The 16,166-nt window shown below is 48.3% G+C and overlaps 2 protein-coding genes across 3 annotated transcripts in view; one reads left to right on the top strand and one right to left on the bottom strand.

Moving 5' to 3' along the window:
* The window catches only part of SEPTIN2 (septin 2), a 122,201-nt gene that overhangs the window by 68,442 nt on the left and 37,593 nt on the right, over positions 1–16,166 (top strand). The window lies entirely within an intron of this gene.
* Positions 1–16,166, bottom strand: part of HDLBP (high density lipoprotein binding protein) — a 40,848-nt gene that overhangs the window by 9,456 nt on the left and 15,226 nt on the right. For both annotated transcript variants that reach the window (XM_082056597.1, XM_082056598.1), the window contains exons 2-20: positions 14,291–14,358; positions 13,633–13,745; positions 12,587–12,741; positions 11,816–12,031; positions 9,968–10,174; positions 9,293–9,508; positions 7,610–7,816; positions 7,304–7,411; positions 6,641–6,745; positions 5,003–5,081; positions 4,195–4,334; positions 3,791–3,895; positions 3,416–3,529; positions 3,028–3,114; positions 2,733–2,864; positions 2,211–2,429; positions 1,463–1,684; positions 1,014–1,232; positions 194–332 (exon numbers count right to left, since the gene is read on the bottom strand). In XM_082056597.1, the coding sequence (XP_081912723.1) occupies positions 194–332; positions 1,014–1,232; positions 1,463–1,684; positions 2,211–2,429; positions 2,733–2,864; positions 3,028–3,114; positions 3,416–3,529; positions 3,791–3,895; positions 4,195–4,334; positions 5,003–5,081; positions 6,641–6,745; positions 7,304–7,411; positions 7,610–7,816; positions 9,293–9,508; positions 9,968–10,174; positions 11,816–12,031; positions 12,587–12,741; positions 13,633–13,708 (2,746 nt within the window). In that variant the 5' untranslated portion in view covers positions 13,709–13,745; positions 14,291–14,358. The remainder of the gene's footprint in view (positions 1–193; positions 333–1,013; positions 1,233–1,462; positions 1,685–2,210; positions 2,430–2,732; positions 2,865–3,027; positions 3,115–3,415; positions 3,530–3,790; positions 3,896–4,194; positions 4,335–5,002; positions 5,082–6,640; positions 6,746–7,303; positions 7,412–7,609; positions 7,817–9,292; positions 9,509–9,967; positions 10,175–11,815; positions 12,032–12,586; positions 12,742–13,632; positions 13,746–14,290; positions 14,359–16,166) is intronic.

Genomic DNA, 16,166 nt, shown 5'->3' with positions numbered 1-16,166 from the left:
ACTGTCCACTCTTCCCAAGAGGGCATGATTGATGCTAAACTCAGATTCAAGGACACCGCAGGGAGCACCTGGGATCAGTTCTCCAGAGATTGTGAGCAGGACATCCCTGCTGATAGACGGTGTAGGCTACATTACACTATACTCATTTGACTACCCTAACTACCATGAGAGCATGCATCCATGGGTATAATACCTGAGTTCTCCTCCCTGTCAGGGAATTTGATCTGGACACCATAGTCCCGGGTGATCTGCTGGATTCGGGATCCTTTGGGGCCCATAATGGAGCGGTGGAACTTTTGAGGGATGGTGCATTCGATTGTCACTTGAGCTTCCTGTGAGAAAGCAGAGTCGCTCTATTGCAATGCAGCCTCTTTCACACCAGAAAACAGGCTGCTTGTGCATGGTGAAATCCATAATGGCCAAAGCAAGGAGTTACAAAAGGTAAGAGCTGCTGGGAGGGGAAAAACTGAAAGTTTCACAGAATCTTTCCTCTCTGAGAGAAGTTAGCAGAGGATTTCTTAATGAAGGCTTCCAAGACCAAAACTCAAGCTCTTTATTATCATGAAGAGGAAGCATTAGAAGAAAGGAAAAATATGAAGGAAAGAAAGAGAACAGGTTTGACAGTTGTCTGCTTCCAAAAGACAATACTAACAGCAGAGGAAACCCCACAGAGCAACCACTGCCCAGGGCCAGGCAGGGAAAGGCACAAGGCGGCTCCACTGTTTTATTTAATGTCTAGAAGTACACCATGGAAGGGCCTCCTACTTCCACTCCTAAAAACTAGGAAGATGGTCAGAGGAAGCAATTCCTCTATATAGCATTGCTATCTTGGAGCCAGCTGTCATTCCTCAGGCTGGGATCTAAAATCTGCAGACCCTACGTGTTGACAGCAGAGCTTCAAATCCCACAACTACTGTTGGACTTGTTCACGTAAAGCGTGGCTGTGCAGCAGATTCAAGAAGGGCACTTTTGAAGCAACAAAATATAGAACAAACAGCTTTTCCGTGACATACCAGGTCCTCAATGATCTCCTGGATGCGTTTCTTGGCTGCCTCCACACAGTCCTTGGCTCCCTTGAGGGTGACTTTGTCGCTCTGGGTGCCAGAACGCGGGAAGCTAACCATCACACCACCATACTCATCTGCAATCTCACGCAGAACTTGCCCTCTCCGGATGACAAAGTGGCGGTGGTGCTTGGGATCAACCACCATGGAGTCTTCAACCACATTATCCTGCCAAAAGACAGAAGCCAGTCAATCCCACCTGTCCCAGTGATAAGCACGAGTTTGCTGCACACAACAGCAATCAGCTTACAACCTCTCCCAACAACTGATAGTAAGGAAGAGCTTCCTGAGCTCCCATGAAGGGCAGCAGATGGTTTCAGGACAAGCGGGTCCTCCATGCTGACTCATTACATCTTGCTACAGTGATAGGCATGGAAGTAGGAAAAGGTAGTTCATACCAGGTTCTTGATGAGGGCCTCCAACTCCTTCTGCGCCTCTTTGACAGCGTCCTCAGTTCCCATGATAGTAATCAGTTCCTGATCTTTGTCCTCAGAGGTTGGGAAGATGATGCGGGCCCCGGTGTTGTCACGCACCTTACGGATGTTGCCACCCCCCTTACCGATAAGGAATTTGTGGTACTCTGGCTTTGCACGGAGGTCCACAGTGTAACTCTTTGTTTGCTGAAAAGAGTCAATTAACCATAGAACATGTCGATATATAGAAAATACACATTAGCATCAACAGTAAGCGTGTAGGTATGTAATCTGCACCCACACACAGTGTTGCAAGAGCAAGGTAGATGCAGCATGCTGTCAAAGTCAAAAAGGTAAACTGTGTCTTAAATTAAAATCACTACCCGAAAGATGTTCTCAGGGCTGGAAGGCTAACTCTACACTCAGCACAGCTGGTAAGAATACAAGCAGAAAAGACATCTCTGGTAGAAGGGTGACACTCCCACAAGGCAGCATAACCATTTGCTAACTGACTGGTGCAAGCCGGGCAGCAGCCACAAGCAACCAATCAGGAGAACGTGTTCACATGCTGCTATTAGAAAGGGTTTTTTTTTCTTGCTATTAATGACCAGTCAGTCACTCCCAAGTCAAAGCAAAGTCTTGTCACCTAAAGTTCTCAAATCTCAATATATGCAGGGTGCCATAAACAGCTGGCCAAAACAATCTGCACCTTCCCCTGTGAGACAAAGCTCACCTTTTCCTCAGCCAGGTGCAGCAGCTGTTTCTTGGCTTTCTCCACATCCTGGGCTGGGCCCCTGATGGTCACAGTGTCACTGCCAGAGCCCTCGGTGGGGAAGTGGATGTGGACTCCACCACACTCCTCCATGATGGAGCGGATGAAGCGGCCTTTGGCGCCAATGAGGGAATTGTGCAGTTTGGAAGGAATAGACACCTCCACCTCTGTGATGTTGGCCTAAGAGAGGACAATACCAGGCTGTTAGTCAAGATGCAGAAACCTGTGTGCACCCACTCTGCTCACCCTCCAGCTCCCCCACTGCTGGGAGCTTTACAGAGCTGCGTGTAAGAAATGCCCAACCAGAGGAGAGAGACTGGCTACTCCTGACACGACCAGCCACAAACTTCAGTTAAGAGTCACAAATACTGACACATTTGTTTCCTCCCGGCCTTCCCACACTACAAGCACTTTTTCTGTATTTATGTCTTATAGCAACATTTTCAATCCCCTCATCTGCAACAGGCCAGTCATTTAACTTACCAGCTCCTTCTGGATGGCAAGAATTCTGTGCCGAGCAGCCTCACAGTTTGCTTTCTTGCCTGTGATAATAATTGTCTCCGAGTTGCTGTTCTCTGCTGGGAGATCAATTTTGGTGTTGCTTTCTTCACGGATCTGCCAAAAAAGGAAAAAAAAAAAAGTCTCAGAAGTGTTCGTGTCAGAAAAAAGCCCCTGCATGTCGTATTTGACATCACCACTGAGCAGGAGAGAGCAGCAAGCGGGGTTTGCTTGCAGGCAGTGACCAAAACGAGCACTAGAGGTAGTAAAGATATCTCACCTTCTTGATGTTGGCACCTCCTTTCCCAATGATGTTCTTGTGGAATTGTTTGAAGATGGGGACAGAAATAGAAAAGCTGTTTTCAACCTAAGGGAGAAAGGAAGGGAGAACTGAAGATTACACACTGTCATGACAAACGAAGCTCCATCCCAGGAACTTGATAAACAAGCTTACACACAATTAAGTTCTCTATATGAGAGACTTGCAAGAATAAGCAAAGGCAAGCACTTTCTCCTATAGGCCTTAAATAACAGGTATAACTCCCCTGCCCCCCCATCCAGCCAGAACAGCATCTGTAGCTCCCTCATCTTGAGGTGCTTCCGCCTATCTGAGCCTCCAGGGTTGGCCAGGCACGTAGGAGAGAACAGCAGACACAAGTCTCCCTTACCAGGTCTGCCACCATCTTCTGCATGTATTTGGTGCACTTCTCCACCTCATTTTTGGGACCTCTAAGTTGGACGATGTCACTCTTGTGCGCAGGGTCTGGGAAATTGATGATAACCTGCAAGAGGTGGTCATCTATAGTTAACTCAAGATAACACAAGAATTGCCGTGTCAGACACATGCAAAGGTTGGGGGATTCTACACATTCCCTTTCCCATTCAGAAAAGGGTAACCACGTTAGCAGCCTCCGGCCAAAAGAACAATCTTCTCATACATATTAGGTATAGAAGACACTAAATTTATTACTTCAGTGACGATGTGTCTGCTACCCAAGTAGGAAATATCCCTTCTGGGTTCCTCATCTCCTAGAAAGCCTCACCTCTGGGAATTTCTCCCGAATTTCCCGGATCCGCTCACCCTTCTGTCCAATGATGGTCCGGTGGAATTTCTGTTCAATGATTAGGTCCTTGGTGCGTTCATTTTCCTGATGAGAACAGAGTTAGATTGAGTGTTCAGCAGGAGGGCCACATACATTTATTTACCAGTTTGCTGCCTGACAGTTTATTTGTCAGCATTGTCCCTCTTTTCTCCTCTAGACAAAATTCACTCCAGGCTGACAGAGAAGGGGTATCCAAGGGGAGGAACATATCTGTGAAGAGGAACTCACACTTGTCATGAGATCCAAGCGCTCGGTGGGCAAGGGGCACACACTTGCACCAGAAGGTTATAAGGGAATGTAAGAGCTCAAACCCTGTGGCCTCCCAAGCATCACATCCTACTCACCATACGGGAAGCGAGTTCCAGCAGCTCTTTCTTGGCCTGTTGGACCCCCTGTGGGTCTCCTTCAATTCTGATCAGGTTGCTCTTCTCATTGTCCGGGGGAATGCGCACAGACACCTTGTAGAGGTCCTTAATCCTGTTAACTTCAATGCAAGGGCTGTGGTGACACAGTCTGCTAGGCTAAGACTAGGAAGCAAGGCTTGGAGGCTGTTTATGGAGTAAACCAGCCTCTGAGAAGTTGTCAGTGGGGTGGGGTTGAAGCAGGGAGAAGTGCCTTTTCACCCTGGAGTTCATTGGGAGCAGATCTGTGCCACACAAGAACCCGTACAAGTAAATACTGTGGCATCTACAGAGCAAACTGTTTGTTTGCCAGAGTGAGGGCTTTGTTTCTTCCCTAAAATCAGCACCACATTTAGATTAGAAGATGATAATTCATTTCTAATCCCAAATTATTTTCTGGGGAGAAACTCCTCAAGCAGCTCTCCACCACCCCCAATCAGCTGCTAAAATGTCATTCACATAGAGCAACTTAAAACCAAAACAACCACACAATTCTTCAGCTAAAAAATCAAAAATTTCTTCCAGAACATGGCAAAGTAATACCACCACTGTTCAATCTCCCAAGACATTTTCACACATTAAAGCCACCCTAAGGCCTCACTGCCCATTCACCTCCTTGTGCCAACACCCCTTCAGAAGCACAGAGGAAATGTGATGGAGACGGCACCCTGGATGAGCTACAGAGCCCCTGATACGATCTACTCAAGACGGGGAGTCCAAGCACAGTAAGGATTTGAAAGGCCCCACTTACTGTTAGCTCCATTCTTGCCAATGAGGTGTCGGTGGAATTTGTGGTCAACATTGATTTCTGCATAATCCATCCGGTTGATCTATAAAGAATGACACAGGGCTGGGTAGGGTAGGCCACCACTACTTCTGTCTTGTGTCCAAAGTAACGGCTACTGCCAGCAGTGGCACTTGCTCTCCAGCTACTCGCGATCAACTACAAACACTGCGCACTTGACCCCCCCAGCCAAACCTGCAGCAGTTTGGTCCAGGCTCCAGAGGAGGCAATGGTTTTACTACTCACAGCTCAGTGGATGAGCCCAGCTCAAGTTCAATATTAATCATTTAGTTTAAGTAGATGCACACCAAATGTAACAGACTATTTAGAGATATAAGGCTGTATGATTTTTAATATACTCTTTGATTCATGTTACTTAGTAGACTAGATTTGCTAAAAATTTAAGCTCGTATTTACCAAAAGCAACTGCAGACTACGCTAAACGTCTGCAAGATAAAGTGCAGCTTGTGTTTTGCTGGGAAAAACGGAACTGACTGGGAAAACAACAATCCAAGGCCAACACAGAGACACTGCAGACATCTTCAGAGCAAGGCCTATTTTGCACTTTGCTAAGAAAGGATCTATCCAGACAAAACGGCACCTGCAAGGTTATGTACCAAAACCAATGTCTACAACTGCACAAAACAAAGGCCCATGTGGAGTCAGGGAAAAAGGGTCCAATGGGGAACAAAGGACCTGGGGTGAAACTTTGCTATTGGACTGGATCTTGGAGTGAATGGTTTGTAAAGATACAAAAGTTTCTAGTTTTCTATGCTTGGGTGGACATCCCTGCAGGTATCCAGCTTGAGCCAGCCGTCCTGCTCTTCTGCTCCATTAAATTTTTGTTTTTCTAAGACTTTTGTCTCCTGAAATTCTGCTCTGCATATGGTTATCAGGCCTTGCTTGAAAGTTTGCTCCTGGAGTTTTAAAATACAGACTCCAGAGCGAATGGTTATCAGGGAAAGAGGAATCCTGACAGTTTGCACCGCAATGGATGTGGCCTTGCCCGAAAGTTTGTCTCTGGAGCCCCAAGACACACACTCTGGAGTGAACGGTTATCAGGGATGGAAGACGCCTGAAGGTTTGCTTTGTGAACAGATATCAGGCTCCTGGAGAGAAGGTCAGCAGCATTCGGCTTGGCATATTTGCCCCATGCACTAAATAACAGAGTGAACCTGCCACCAAACTCTTTAAGTTATGCTTCTCTCTAAGAAATTTAAACACTGTTCTGCAGCAAGCAGAACCCTGAATTACTCCCCCACAACAAGCACTCTTCCTGCCATTAAGCAGAGCAGAAGCACGACTCCGGTTCAAGCTGAGAGCACCGTGGCTGCGAAACATTTAAAGGGACTTATCTCCCTCTCCAGTTACGACTGAAAGAGAATCCTTCCTTCTCTGCATCAGAACAGTTAAGATCTGCTGCTGTTCTTTTAAGAATGCTACGGATGAGCTTCCTAAACAAGGGCTTCACCCACCTGCTGCACAACTTGCCTTCTGCAGGCGCTGTTAAGCATGTCAAGACATCATATGGATGCAATACACACCTCTGTTGCCCCTTGTCCCCCACTTTCTTCTTATGTACTGGAACTAGTAATACCAACTTACCAGATCCTTGACCATGACTTCAATCTGTTCCTGAGCCACATTCACATCTTCTGTAGGTCCTTCCAAAGTGATTTTATCTTCTCCTTCAGTGAATTCGATGTGAACCTTGAGACAGAGGAATGAATCCAGTGAGAATTTTCCAAGATACAAGCCAGGTCAACGCTGTTAAGTCAGGCTGACGCCATCAATCCCTGCCATTAAGAGATGGTTTCCTTCCCACAAAGTACACACATCATTCCCATGGTTTCAGAAGTGGGGAACTTACAGTTCAGGCCATATCACAATGTCTAGAGCCCAAGGCTTTGGTGCTGCCCTGGATTCTGCAAGGGCTTTGGAGAAGTCACTCACCCAGCCTCTCTCTAGATCTCACCTAACTCACCAGGGAGAAGCCTCATTGAAGTCAGTGTTTGCAGGTATCCTATTACATCAATTCTCAAAATAGTACCACATAAATCTTCCTTTGGAGGGCTCGACAAATGAGAACTACAGAGGATGAGTGGTGTTCGCAGCACTAAGAGAGAGGCTGCTCTTAATATTAAAATCTGCGTCACTCCCTCTCTGTTTTTACCCATGCTAGAATACATTTCTCTCTTCTACAAAGAGTGATCTGGACTAAACCATATTATACATCAGAGGGTGCTAAGCTAACCAGCTCATCCATACCTTTGGCATCTGCTGAGTTATTTTGGCCAGGTTTTGCCCTTTCTTTCCAATAATGAAACGATGAAGCCAAGAGGGGGCAGAGACCGAGGAGACGGTAAAACTGTTGGCCTGAGAGACAGAAAAACAGAAGCTGCTTGACGGACAGACTGGAAGAGGTTTGCACAAGAATACAGTTCCAACTCCTACGTTGCACCCTCAGTACTGGCTTCCAAGCTGCATTGCTAACAGCGTAGAGAGCACCCCCCTGCACCTGTCAGCAGTCATGGGTGTATCTTTCAAAGACGGCCTACCCCATCTTGTCAGTACCTTTGCATAGACTTCAGTCAATGCTTGCCCAAGCTTTTCAGGCTCGCCTCGCAGTATCACCGTCTCCGAGCTACTGTCAGTGGGTGGGATCTCGACAGAGACTCCAGTTTTCTCCAAGATCTCCTGCAGGGAATTCCCCTTGGGGCCGATGACATACTTGTGCTGGGACTTCTTCACCTCCACCGCAATGGTAGTAGTCTTCTTCTTCTGTAGGGGCAGAAGCACTGGGGCATCAATCACAGGAGGCAGCGAAGGAGAAGAGTGGAAGGATGAGGCACAAGATACAGTGAAACTCTGCACCCAGGGAAGAGCAAAGCAGTACAGGTTGGGGACAGACCTCCTGGAAAGGAGCTCTGCAGAGAAGGACCTGGGAGTTCTGGTGGACAACAGGTTGACCATGAGTCAACAATGTGCCCTTGTGGCCAAGAAGTCAACGGTACCTGGGGTGCAATAAGAACAGTGTGACCAGCAGGTCAGGGAGGTTGTTCCGCCCCATCTACTCTGCCCTGGTGAGGCCCCATCTGCTGTACTGGGTCCGGTTCTGGGCTTCCCAGTTTAAAAAGGACAAGGAATTACTGGAGGGAGTCCAGCGGTAGGACACAAAGATGCTGAGGGATCTGGAGCATCTTTCTGACGAGGAGAGACAGAGAGAGCGGGGCTGTTCAGCTGGAGAAGAGAAGCTGAGAGGAGATCTCATCAATTTTTATCAATATCTCAAAGGTGGACATAGGATGAGAGGCAACAAGCACAGGAGATCACATCTGAATATGAGGAAAAACTTCTTTTCTTTGAGAGAGCCAAAGCCTGGCCCAGGCTGCCCAGAGCGGGTGTGGAGTCTCCTTCTCTGAGACATTCAAACCCGCCTGGACCGACCCTGTGTGATCCACTCTGGTGACCCTGCGTTAGCAGTGCGGTTAGACTGAGGGATCTCCAGAGGTGCCTTCCAGCTCTAACCATTCTGTGACTCTCTGAAAGGTGAGCCCAAGGGTTCTGCAGTACCCCAGCGCCCTTTGGGCCCCTGCCTTGTGCTCAAAAATTCGCAGGTGAAGTACAAAACCAATACTCTGTGTCAAGCTCCTTGGGACACTACATGGAAGAGACCACATACACACACACACTTTTGCACAACAGGGCTCAACGCCCAGCTGTCGCCCAGGCAGAACTGTAATGCAACACCATGTAGGCTACTGGGCTACAAGCTGATTATCTCTGTTGAAATCCAGACAGGTAAAAATACAAACCTAACCATGAGCAAAACCAGCTCAACAACATGCAACAAGGATGTTTGCAGTAATGTTGGCTGTGGAAAATAAACTGGAGTGAAATTCACTCTTTGCAACTTGTACTTATGTAGCAACTTTGATACTGTCAGCTGGCCACCGCTGCAGACTTCACACTTCCTTCTCTCACTTAGTAGCACCTGTGTGAACAAGAGTCAGGGGAGCTCTTTGTGCTCTGCTAATTCCCGTGACACAGAAAAGAGATAAATCTGTCACCTCCCTGGTAGTATCAGCCCAACCTCACTCTGCTGAGTGAGGAAATTGTAAGATCCAGGGCTATGTACTGCGTGGGTTGCTGAGCCAGAGATGACATGAGGAGGATGCAACTAAAGTAGAACAAGAAGGGAAAAGGAACTACGAGGAGGGTGTGGGGAAGATAGGAAGCTTTATAGACCATCCATACCTTCTCCTCGTAGATCTTCTTAACACGAGCCACGGCCTGGGCCAGCTGCTCCTTTTCTCCTGTGAAGACTATCTCTGTCTTGTTGACGCTGGGTGGAGGAATGTTGATGCGTGTCCCTGTGTCCTGCATGAGCTCACTCACCAGCTTGTTGTAAGGACCAGCAATGAAGGGGTGGTACACTTTCTCCACATCCAGCCGCTCCACGGCACGCTTATCCTGGAAGAACGCAGAACAGAGCTTGGTGGGAACTGCCCTCCATATTACAGTCTCTGCCGGACACAGCTAAGCTCCCAATGCTGCCTCACTTCACACTCTGGCCCAAGAACCCTTTTCAGTTTGTAGACTTGTAGATCTCCATCCCTTTCAACCCACAAATACTGCTGTTGCTGCTGATGCGTTACGATATTCACGATATTAGGTGCCTTATCTCAGCTGGCACCTAATATGTTCACTTCAAATACGAAAAACGTGTATCTGACTTCAGAGATGGAAAAAATGGAGAACCAGAAGCTGCTGAACTTGGGAGTGGTGCCAGTGGCCCAGCTCATGTCTCTGTTCAGACTAACGCATTAGCCACTGACTGTGGCCATGGTGACTACAAACATTTAATATACCGAGGAGACACAAAATGGCAGTCCAGCTAATGCTATAAGAGACATCACAGGACTCACGTACCTGCTCAGCAGAGATTAGCAGGATCTCGTGTCGCGCCTTCTCAATCCCTTCTTTAGTGCCGGTGATCTTGATCTGGTTGCTGGGGTCATCCGGGCGGGGGATCTGGATTTTGGTTGCAGTTTTGAGCTCCAGGTCCTGCAGCTTCTCGCCATTCTTTCCAATGACAAAACGGTGATGCTCCTTAGGGATGGCAACTGTCGCTGAAGCCTGCAACACAGGAGCCAAGCATCTGTGAGGACCCTCGCCTGCACTGGCAGATCCACGAGAACTGAGTCAGGGAAAGCAAGTTAGGTGCTACCCAGCAGTGCTACTGAGGAGCAAACAAAATGCTTTCCCAGCACATTCTGTCTGAGAACTGATACTGCACCAGAACAGTTGATCTACGGTGCCTGTGTACCAGCAGTCTAAAACCCACCTTTCCCTTAAAACTCTTCTGTTTGTACAGGACTAGCACTCTGAATCACCAAATGCCTTTAGGCACAGATGAGGAGGTGCCTGTCCTCCAGGACACTGGGGCAGCACCAGACTGCAACTGAGATGATGGCTCACAGGCAGAGTTTATCTGAACTCTGACATCTGCTGCCAAGGCTCTGGAGAACAAGACACACAGTCTGACTCCTAGGAAACAGAAATTCAACACCAGAAACCTATTCCAGCAGGCAGACAGCTAGGAGATGCTTACCACTACTACGTGCTAAGGTGTCTTTAATGTAGCAGATACTGCTCCTGAGACAGCCTCTACAATGCCCCTCTTGGAAAAGATGTCCCAAGAGCTTTTCTCAATCTACCATTAAAGGGCTGGTTTGTAACAGGGATTCCCAACTTCTTCCCTTTTCACTGAGTTTTTACTGACCTGGTAGCTTATGATTGCTACCACGCTCCTGATCCCTGTGAATATGTAACTACTAAGCATAATTAGACACTTAAAATTCAAGCTGCAACAGAAAAAAAAAAAAGATCATTTTGTGTGACTCTTCAGCTCTGTGTCCCTGAACTGAAGCCAGCCAAGCCTAGAAGAAGTTGGGACTGCAGACATGCCTTTCTGACCTGGGGCCAGGGCAGTAGGAGGTGTATTTGAGGACAGTGGGTCATGGATCTGTGGCAGTACAACCTGAACTATTTTTTCAGATGCACATTATGCAGGGTTTGTCCCTCTCTCTTCCCTCTGGCAGAGTATGACACACAGGCTGAACAGCACTAGGCAGACATGGTATTAACTACTGCATTAAGTGCCTTTGACATTACACTTTAAAACACGCCATGAGACCTGGCTGTGGTATATCCTAACAAGAACTACCATCTTGATCATGAACTCAAGAATCTGAAGGTAAGAAATCAAAACCTAGGGGACTGAAAAGAGAAGCAAATGAATCAACAAGGCTGTGGCTCCTCACCAGTGTGGCTTGAGTTACACAATCCAGAACCCTGACCTGAAGCTTTCAGCTGGACTTCCTCTTCTCTACTTTTCTTTCTCCCATCCCTCTGCGTTCTCCTCTGAAGAACTTCAGAGCAAGCACAGTCCTGTTCTCGCACACTACTAGCCTTGCGTGAGGGGCCGGCACCCTATCCGGCACCAGCACGATGTCACTGTTTGCAATTCAAGTGGTCAGAGATTGCAGACTCCACCCTTCATGTAACACCATGGCCTGTAATTAGGTTTGAACCCTATTTTAAGCCTCATTTCCATTCCAAATTGCCATTGTGTGCTTTGAAAATATATGGCAAAGCTGACTTAGTCATCTAATAACACCTCTTTGGCTTATAAGCACACACGCCCAAGGGTCTCAACGCATTTGCGAGTCTTAGGGAAGAGCAAATCTGAAGTGAGAAACAGTTAGATGCCCTCACCTGAGTCTGCAGCCGAGCGACAATCTCCTTCCGAGCCTTCATGACTGCTTCCAGTTTGCCAGAGACCATGATCGAAAGGCCCTGGTCCTTTGCGAGAGACAGCTCCAGGTGAGCTCCTGTCTTCTGCATGATGTCAAGGCAGATCTTGGCCTGCTCGCCTTCTCCAAACTGATTCATGTCCTTGTATTTCCTCTCCTCCAGTGGCACGTGAAACACCTGCTCAGCCACAGAATAGATAAAAGAAGGGCACAGCAAGCAGTCAGTGTGCTTTTGATCACCAGTGCTTCCCTCTCTTATTGCCATACGGGACTCTTCTGGCATACTAAGTTCCCAGGTTTGTGCAACTCATCAGCCTTTCCAGTGGCGACATGAGCTGTGAGCAGAGGAAGCGCGAGAGCACAGCAGCAGGCAGTCTCTCTCACATGAGGGTGTCTTCCTAAACTACACCAGGCAGACAAGAGCGGTAAGATATGGGGAAATACTCCAACGGATTAGCGCTCACTACTTGAAATCTGCAGTCCTCCCTTTAGGCCTGTTCCAGCTATGTGTGTAACGGACGCAGAGCTCTTTCCGGACAGTTTTCCAGCACATCCCTCCCCTCCAGAGCAGTTCAAGCTCTCAGCTGCAGTCCTCCTCATGCCCCAGGGTGAAGTATGGCAAAGAGGCCATCGATCTGACACACCCAGCATTTCATGCTCCAGGGAAAGATTCACTTCACCCACTTTTTGGAGGGAGGAAAAGGACAGAGATAAGACACCCACTCCCACCAACCTGAGTGATGACAGAAGCCTTTATGGGTCGGATTTTGCTCCAGGGCCCAGCAGGTTCCTGGGCAGCTTCCAAACATGGTGCTTTCTCAGGGAGCGGAGGGAAGGCTTCCTTGTAGGTTGGAGGATCATTCTCTTCTTCAGAGTTTAAAGCTGTAACTAGGGTGAAGCAAACAGAGTAAATGAGATGCTCTCTCTGCAGAAATGCCCCTATTCATAGAGAGTGCAATTGTATTTAGGCACTGCTAACAATGGAGAGCAAACGACTTGGGCGCTACTATTAATCCTATTATGGTTATGCTTGTGGAGCAGCCAAGTCTGCAGCACAGCTGACCTCAGCACAGCACAGGCTGCAGTAGATGCCATGAACAACCAGCCTTGTCTGAGCGGGCACTATAGATGCAGGAAGTGTACGTGCAAGTGAACGGTGTCAGCAAACATCACATTACCCCCAGCTTTGTCAAGAGGGGCTTAATTAGGAGACAAAAGGCTGGGCAGAAGGAAGTGAAAGGAACAGAGCTACGCTGCAGGCCAAAAGGTGATAAGACAGACAAACACCCTGGAGGAAGGCAGAGAGAAGTGCTACGGTTAGGGCTGAGCCCAGGGAAAGCCTGTACCTCATGTTTGACTCAGTTGTGCACTGAGCCATGCCAACGAGGCCAGCTCACAGCTGGAGGACGGGCACCGAAACCCATCAGTGAGTCAGTTAATACCGTTATACTGACTTTCCCCAGAACCTGGCTGAGCAAAGGAAAGAGATGCCAGCCCAGCACACTGCTCCCACGAGGCTCTCTTGTAGCCCAATGCCCTGTCCCATGGCTGATGGCACTGCAACCAGAGCTCTGTACGGGTCTGGGGCTTGCCTCCTCCTGGCGCTGCACAGCATCACCACTGCGCTGCTGGTGGTGCCGGTAAGCCAGAGTTTGGTGGGCCACCAGTCTAGGAATGGGTGAACGGACATGCGGAGTGAACTTGGGTAACGGCAAGGAACCCTGCCTGTGCATTCTGCATTTAGAGGCATATCACAGGAACCCAGCTGCGTTTTCTCACCTTTCACCTGCTGCTGAGCCAGGCCGCTGCGGTGTTCAGCGAAGCTCTCCTGGGTCAAAACTGCCACGGAGCTCATTGTCGACTTCCCACCCACACACAATCCGGGTATGCCACTGGAACAGACAAAGGCGGCAGCACTATTACCAGCACCATTCGAGATGCACAGAAGTCTCTCCAGGAAGACAAAGTATGTGTTACTGAGCACCGTTCCAGTCCCAGACTCTTGACAAGCCCCTACAGTGCCAGTCAGTTGCCCAGTTCTCTTGCTGAACCAGACAGGAACTCTGAGGGGATATTTCCTCACAGCAAAGTGGTCACCAAAACCAGAGCTCCTCATTAAGGAGGCAGAGGATGTTCAACCCAAGAAGGCCACTGGAAAGGTGGACAACAAAAGTTGTTAAAGCCTATTCTAATTAATCTATCAGTTAGTAATGGTGTGCAATTTTAAAATAAGTATCTGAAGGCCTGGAGAGTCAGTCCAAGACCATTGTGTAACCCTGGAAAGAAAACAAAAAGGGCCCTGGATGATGCTTCCTCCCGAAAAAGACTTAACTAGGTGCCTGAACTCCTGCTGACTTACGGATGCACTCAGAAAACCACTCTGATAAGCAAGCTCAGCAACAGCAAGATCTTTGGCTCTCCCAAAATAAGAACTTACCAGCTAAATGGTCAGTAGCCAGAGAGTCCGTCCTGTAAACTGCCCGTTTGTCAGCCTGCCAGCTTTTGCTTTATAGGAAAAAAAAAAGAAAAAAAAAAAATTTATGTGACTGCTCCAAGACAACAGGAAAACACGACACCCCCGTTACTGTAACTTTCAAAAGAGCAACACTTGTACTGTGTTTAAAACTTGCACCCTCTCCAAAATTGGCTCGTACTGAGTCACATGCCTATGTGCTTTACCTGTCATGTTTCACTAGAGCTACAGCAACACCACTATTTACTTAAACTTCACAGCAGGAAGCCTGGGGTAGCGACTCTTTCATCACACTGGCTACAAGAGCAGCCATCCAGTATCAGGCAAAAATACAGTCAACTAATAACAGATGTGCAAGACAGACATGAAATTTCAGGGTTGCAAGCGAGAGCATCAACATCTAGTCAGAGGAAACTAACAACCTGAAAACCTGCCAACACCACTGCCATCAGTCAGAAGTTAGGAATGTAGTTCAGTGGAGCTTGGGTGAATCAAAACAGACATCCTCACAAACTAAGGCAAACACTCAGGGCTAGCAACACACAGCTGCTGGCCAGTCCACCTCTTCTTTTTTTTTTATTGTAATAAGATCATGTACCAGGCACTGAACTCTGTCTCCAGGCCTAAGTCTGCAAGTCGGAAGAAAAAAACCCACGCTGGTTTACATGGACTACTTTAAACACATACACAAGATGGAACCAGGAAAAAAAATACTCTGTTGGTGGCAGCTTTATATCTCCTGTACCTGGATCTGCAGATTTACTGAGAAAGCGTTTAGGAAACTAAGTAAGAATGTAAAAGCTGGTACAGTACACCTTCTGCCAGATGTACAACAGTTCCTCAGCACCGGAGCCTCCCCAGCAGCCACGCGTGCTCTTGTACTCTCCTAAAACCCAGTGCCTCTGACTGCTCATGGGACAAGCGGCCCCTCGCACACAGTGCTGCTCGCCCACTGCTCCGGGAACAGACAGCTGCCATTTCTGACCTCCCAACGGCATCGCTGATGTGGCACCTTGCATCATGCTTATGTTGTGACACAGTAAGGGAAAGCGACACAGTCAGAAGGAAAAGAAGGAAGAACAAGTTATGCGACTGAGCCACACAGGCCCAATCTGCGCCCAGCGAAGTCTGGAATATTTTCCCCTACTTCAACATGCCTCTTATCAGGTGCAAGGCAACACCGTCTGCACCATCAAAGCAGCAGAGCTAATGTTGCAATTAAACCTGTACAGATCTGCTCCGAGGAGGTGGCAGGCACACGCAGCCGTGCTGCCCGAAGTGCAGCACGCAGCGCGCGGAGGCTCTGCAAGGCATTTGCTGCTGGACACGAAAGGGTGGCTTGTAACCTAATCTCAGAGAAATACCCAAGTTCTTCTCGCTGTCCATGGTTACACCATGGTGTAACATATGGTTACATGTCCGTGGTACATGACTGCTGCAGAACCAAGGAAAGCGCGTTAGTGGTATGGCACCTGTCCCAGGCTATTTCAGCGGGGCCCGCAGACTTGGCCATTGGCTACTCCAGCCCCTCGCATCGCTATGGAGGTGGCCACCACCTCCCAGAAGCTGCAAACAGGAACGACGGCAGGAGCGAGAAGCATTCTAGACATCACAAGCAGCTGCCAGGGTCTGGCTGGAGCCTTACTAACAGCATGGACGTGCTTGTAACTCTCATTTCTCAGGGAAACGCCACCTGGCTCATCTTACACATGCTCTGCTCCTTAGAAGAGGGTAAGAATGAGAAGCCAGTGAACAACACCCAATATAGCGCCTGCCTGCAAGCCGCGACCTCAAGGCACAGCTGCTGGTTTCACCGTGTCCATGCCAGCTGCAGAGATCT

This window comes from Streptopelia decaocto, assembly GCF_964273445.1.
Source record: "Streptopelia decaocto genome assembly, chromosome: 6".
Lineage (NCBI taxonomy): Eukaryota > Metazoa > Chordata > Aves > Columbiformes > Columbidae > Streptopelia > Streptopelia decaocto.
Note: the sequence above shows the minus strand (reverse complement) of the source record. Positions and strands in the feature narration are given on the sequence as shown.